General features: G+C 50.6%; 1 protein-coding gene across 1 annotated transcript; it reads right to left on the bottom strand.

Annotated features, from left to right (window-relative positions):
* Window positions 1-249: 249 nt before the first annotated feature.
* LOC125525845 (uncharacterized) lies at window positions 250-1883 on the bottom strand. The gene is made up of 4 exons (XM_087536718.1): window positions 1657-1883; window positions 1123-1284; window positions 854-979; window positions 250-819 (listed from the first exon to the last, which is right to left on the bottom strand). Exons 1-3 carry the CDS (start codon window positions 1831-1833, stop codon window positions 857-859), a joined length of 462 nt encoding a protein of 153 aa, XP_087392844.1. The 5' UTR covers window positions 1834-1883; the 3' UTR covers window positions 250-819; window positions 854-856.
* Between the last annotated feature and the right edge of the window lie 3161 nt (window positions 1884-5044).

Below are 5044 nucleotides of genomic sequence, written 5' to 3'. Positions count from 1 at the left end.
CTCATGGTCGAGCTGTAAAAAGTGGCATGTGCTCAGCTTGCAATGTTCTTGAGTCGATCTTGAGCTAGTATTGAGCTAAATAAGATGATTTATTTTAATAATGTAAGGCAGTCTTGCAAACAAGATAGCCCACAACACAACATAAGAAACCACTATAAATATTATTCCAATCAAATCGAAATGATTATAATATAAATTATTTCAAGGTAATTTGACTTATTCTTTGTCAAGTGAAGACAATTGGGTACTTAATGGCAAGAAATCATGGATGAACTGGCAAGAGAAGAAACAAGATGCATCTGCTTTCAAACTTTGGCCTAAAACAACCTGATATTTGACACACAGCTTACCATGTAGCAGCCCTAAATGTTCTCCGAGAAAATAATAGACAACATAAATGATCATATTTCCTTTTAATATATATCAGGACTATATTTTATATAATTATATTATATCAAGCTATCAAGCGAGCCGATGTTGGCTCAAGATCAGCATGTTTCTTAATCGAGCTACATAAAGTGACTATACTCAACTTATTTTTGTCAAGTTGGTCCCGAGTCGAGCCAAAGACGAGTCGATCTCGAGCGGCTCACGAGGCTCGAGGCCTCGAGCTACATGGGTAAATCAGAAAGTACTTGCTTTGATCAATACCATAAAAAAGAAGATAGCTAGTCATGGCATTACTACCGTCCATTTTTGTCCTCGGAAACATACCTACTCAAGCGAGATGACAAGGTAGAAATATCAAAAACGACCTCTCAAAATTTCCCTTGCAGAAAAACGACCTCTCAAAATTTCCCACCTTAGCAGAAAAACGACCTCTCAAAATTTCCCACCTTAGCAGAAAAACGACCTCTCAAAATTTCCCTTGCCACCCAAAGCCTTCTTCTGCTAATCTTAGCTTCTTGCACTGTCGTTCACCTTCATTATGGACTTGAAGCTGTCCATCAGTAGCAGGTTTACTGCCATCAACCATCAGCTGAACAACCATTGATGTTATAAAGCTTAGTCAAAAGAGGCAACTAAACCAGCGAGCAAATCAAATAATGATCCAATAAATTCTGCAACCAATAAATCGTACTAGTATTTTTAACATAGGGAATGTAGTTAGACTTTTATTACCTCAGGTATCACCTCATCTTCATCCATACCGTCGCCCGAATCTTCATCCACCTCGTAATCCCCCTCCTCCTCGACGTCGCTCTCCTCGCCCACCTTGTCCATGGCATTGCCTTTGTTGGAGAATGTCCCAATGGCATTAGGCTTCCTGAATTGTTCCACATTCTGAATACATATTACAGGGGTGTATGTTAGTAAAAAAAATTATAGCGGATGTAGTTCGGGGAACAAATGAGTGCAGCCACAGGAATTAAAAGGTAGAACCGGACTGCTGTTCATATGATCCCACCGAACCATCCCAGCGCAGTCATCATCTCCCCCTCTTCTCCTGTGGCTACCGCTGCCTCATACACGCCGACGTTGCCACGGCCCCGCTGCCTCCGTCTTCCCCCACCACCCCTTTAAGATTAGGGAACCCCGAACACTAATCACTACCTTCGCCATGATGCGTCGACCGAAGGATCAAATCGGATAAACCAAAGCTCTAAATCCGAAAGAAACAGAAGCTAGATGGGTAAGAAAATCAATTGAACACACCTTTCTGAAGAGTTCGATCCATTCCTCCATGGAGCAAGGGGAAGCTTTAGCCAATATGGCCCCGATGCCCTTGATGTCGTAGTCGCGGACGAAGGTAACAGCGTACTCAGGCACCGGATTGAACTTTCCGGCAACAGTAAAGGCGCCCGTGGCACCGCCTCGTCGGCCGCCTGCCATGCTTGCCTCAGATGGGCGGATGAGGATGAGGATGCGGATGAGTCGGCGGCGGTGAGGAGGCGATGGGCGTATGGCTACTGGCTAGGGTTTACTAGCGCTTATTTGGAGGCACGTGAGTGAGTTCCGTGCTAAAAGCCACGTAGAGTACTTTTTTTTTCTCTTTCTAAATATAAATGGCCCTTTTCTTCAGGGGAATAAATGACTTTTTTACTGACCTTTGTTAGCGCTTAATTACACCACATCCTGGCCAGCACTGGGCGCCGGTGCGCCGGCCGAAAGTTTCGGCCGGTTTGCCCCCAGCCGCCCGATCTGGCCGCCATCTCCTCTTCAACCTTTTTTTTACCTTATCCTTGCCTCCAATACATACAGAGAGGAGGGAGCCAGTCGGGGCCGCCATGGATGCGGGACCGCGAAGCACCGCTGGCTCGCACCGTCCACCATGCTGTCGCAACCGCACGCCTCGCCGTCGCCGCTCGCCGTCGTCGCGCGCGAGGTTGCTGGCGTCGTGCCCGAGGTGGTCGTCGTGCCCAAGGTCGCCATTGCAGCTCCCCTGACCGCCCCGTGGTTGCAGCACCGCGGCACATCCTCGCATCTGCGCCATCAGCCGCTGTTGCAGCTCCGCCATCACCGCCGTGCCCCCCGTCCCAGCAAATCGACTCCATGGAGACATGGCTTTCCATCTCGCCATCGCTGCTTGTAGCTCCCGCCATTGATGGTTGTAGCATCCACCGATGAAGGTTGTAGCATCGCCGGCGGCCGCTTCCAGCAAAAGAACGCTAGGGGTTATTGCTTCACGCCTAGACAGTTATAGCATCCCGGTTGCTGCTCGCAGCTTCTCGCACCGTCGGTTCCAGCATCTCCGGCGACCGGTTGTAGCATCCCCATCTACCGCTCGTAGCTCCTCGCACTGCCAGTTCCGCATCGCCGACGGATGGTTGTAGCAAAGAGCGACTCCGGTTGTAGCAAAAGGCGACTTGGTTGTAGCAAAAAATGCGACGCTGGTGGTCATGGTTGCATCTTTTCAATCATGGTTGTAGCCGCCGCCAGCCACAAAACGCCGATTGTAACAAAATTCCTCGCCGGTCGAAGCAAAATCCGGCGATGGATGCAGCAAAACTTTGTTAGCAACGTCGCGGTTGTAGCTTCACCATGAAATCATTGTAGCAAAAAATCTTGCCGGTCGTAGCAAAATACGGCAAAGGATGTAGCAAAACTTCATCACCGCCGTCGCAGTTGCAGCTTCGCCATGAAAAATCCTTGTAGCAAATTTTGAGTCGATAGTAGCAAAACTGGATGACGGTTGTAGCAAAAAAATCATCACGATACACCCACTCTCGGCCGCCCCGTCGGTTGCGCCGCCCTCGCCGTTTGAAACATCCCCGGCCAGCGTCATGGCCACCATCTAGCACAAAGGGGGCAACTGTGTCGACGTCGATGTTGCGTCACGACGCAGCAATGTACAGAAGTCAGAAAAAGTGGGGAGGGGGTGCAGCACCGCAACGGCAGGAGGGGGAAGGTGGGCACCGTCCATGGCCACCACATGGCGGAAAGGGGAGGAGATGGGCGTTGTCGGTGTCAAAACCGGCGGATCTCGGGTAGAGGGTCCCGAACTGTGCGTCTAGGCCGGATTGTAACGGGAGGCAAGGAACACGATGTTTTACCCAGGTTCAGGCCCTCACGATGGAGGTAAAACCCTATGTCCTGCTTGATTAATATTGATGATATGGGTAGTACAAGAGTAGATCTACCACGAGATCAAGGAGGCTAAACCCTAGAAGCTAGCCTACGGTATGATTGTTGTATGATGAAGTTGTCCTACGGACTAAAACCCTCTGGTTTATATAGACACCGGAGAGGGTTAGGGTTACACAAAGTCGGTTACAATGGTAGGAGATCTTGAATATCCGCATCGCTAAGCTTGCCTTCCACGCCAAGGAAAGTCCCATCCGGACACGGGACGAAATCTTCAATCTTGTATCTTCATAGTCCTGGAGTCCGGCTGAAGGTATAGTCCGGCTACCCGGACACCCCCTAATCCAGGACTCCCTCAGTAGCCCCCGAACCAGGCTTCAATGACGACGAGTCCAGCGCGCAGATTATCTTCGGCATTGCAAGGCGGGTTCTTCTCCAAATTCCGTATACCTGCTGAATAATGTCCGATTTTCGTAATGTAGCGCACCTTGGCTTCCACGCCCAATAATGGCCGTCTTCCACGTGTCAAACAAATGCGAAAAGTCGGGGTGTTTTTACATTCACACCCCTATCCGCATAAACGAGCCGCCTATTTAATGGGATGGGGATTCAGATCCAAACCGCACCTTCTTCTCCCCGCGAGTAATCATCAGAGCGCCTCCAGCAAAGATCCATTCCAACATGGCCAGCCGTCGCAGCTCCTCCCCTCGCCCTTCCAGTTCTAAACCTGGAGACTGGGAGAGGTGCTCCATCCCGCACAACGAGCTAGTGTCGCTTCAGGTCAAGGGATTCCTCCCTCAGGCCTATATGGTCCCGGTCCGAGCCGGACTCGCCACCTATAATGGTGGAGAGCAAGCGGAGAGCACCCCCAATCCCTCCAAAGGAGAGCGAGTGTGCCTCGTCCCTTATCTAATAAGAGGACTTGGATTTCTAATTCATCCATTTCTCCGTGGGCTTTTGGAGTTCTACGGCCTCCAGTTGCACGATCTCACGCCCGCCTCTATATTGCATATCGCAGGCTTCGTCGCCCTTTGCGAGCTATTCTTGGGTGTTGAGGCTCATTTCGCGCTGTGGAAAAGGTTATTCTGCTTGGTGCCCCGCTCTCAAGAGGGGTCTATATATCAAGTGGGCGGAGCCGAAGTGTGGCGTATCGCCGGGACCGGATATCTATCCAGAACCCCAAAGAAGGCGTCCGAGGACTGGCCTTCGGAATGGTTTTATACAGATGATGTCCCGCTGCCGGATCCTATCCGGGTCGGTCTCCCTGAATTCAATAGTGCTCCCTTAAGGAAACGCCTAAGCTGGCGTCCGCGGAGTTCTCAGAGAGAAGGCGACAGGGACGTCCTTCACCTGATGGGTCGGATAAGACTATTGGCTCATTCCGGACTAACCATGATCGGAGTCATGGCCGCATGCATTATGCGGGGGTGCAGCCGCTTCAATATAGAGGCCACCCCATGTGGGATTTTAACGGGGAGGATGACGCCACCCATTACGGTCGTAAGGGGCCAGCCTCAGC

The sequence above is a fragment of the Triticum urartu genome, chromosome 7A (genome assembly GCF_056163025.1).
Source record: "Triticum urartu cultivar PI428250 chromosome 7A, HENAU_Tu73, whole genome shotgun sequence".
NCBI lineage: Eukaryota > Viridiplantae > Streptophyta > Magnoliopsida > Poales > Poaceae > Triticum > Triticum urartu.
This window is presented reverse-complemented; position numbering and strand designations above follow the sequence as displayed.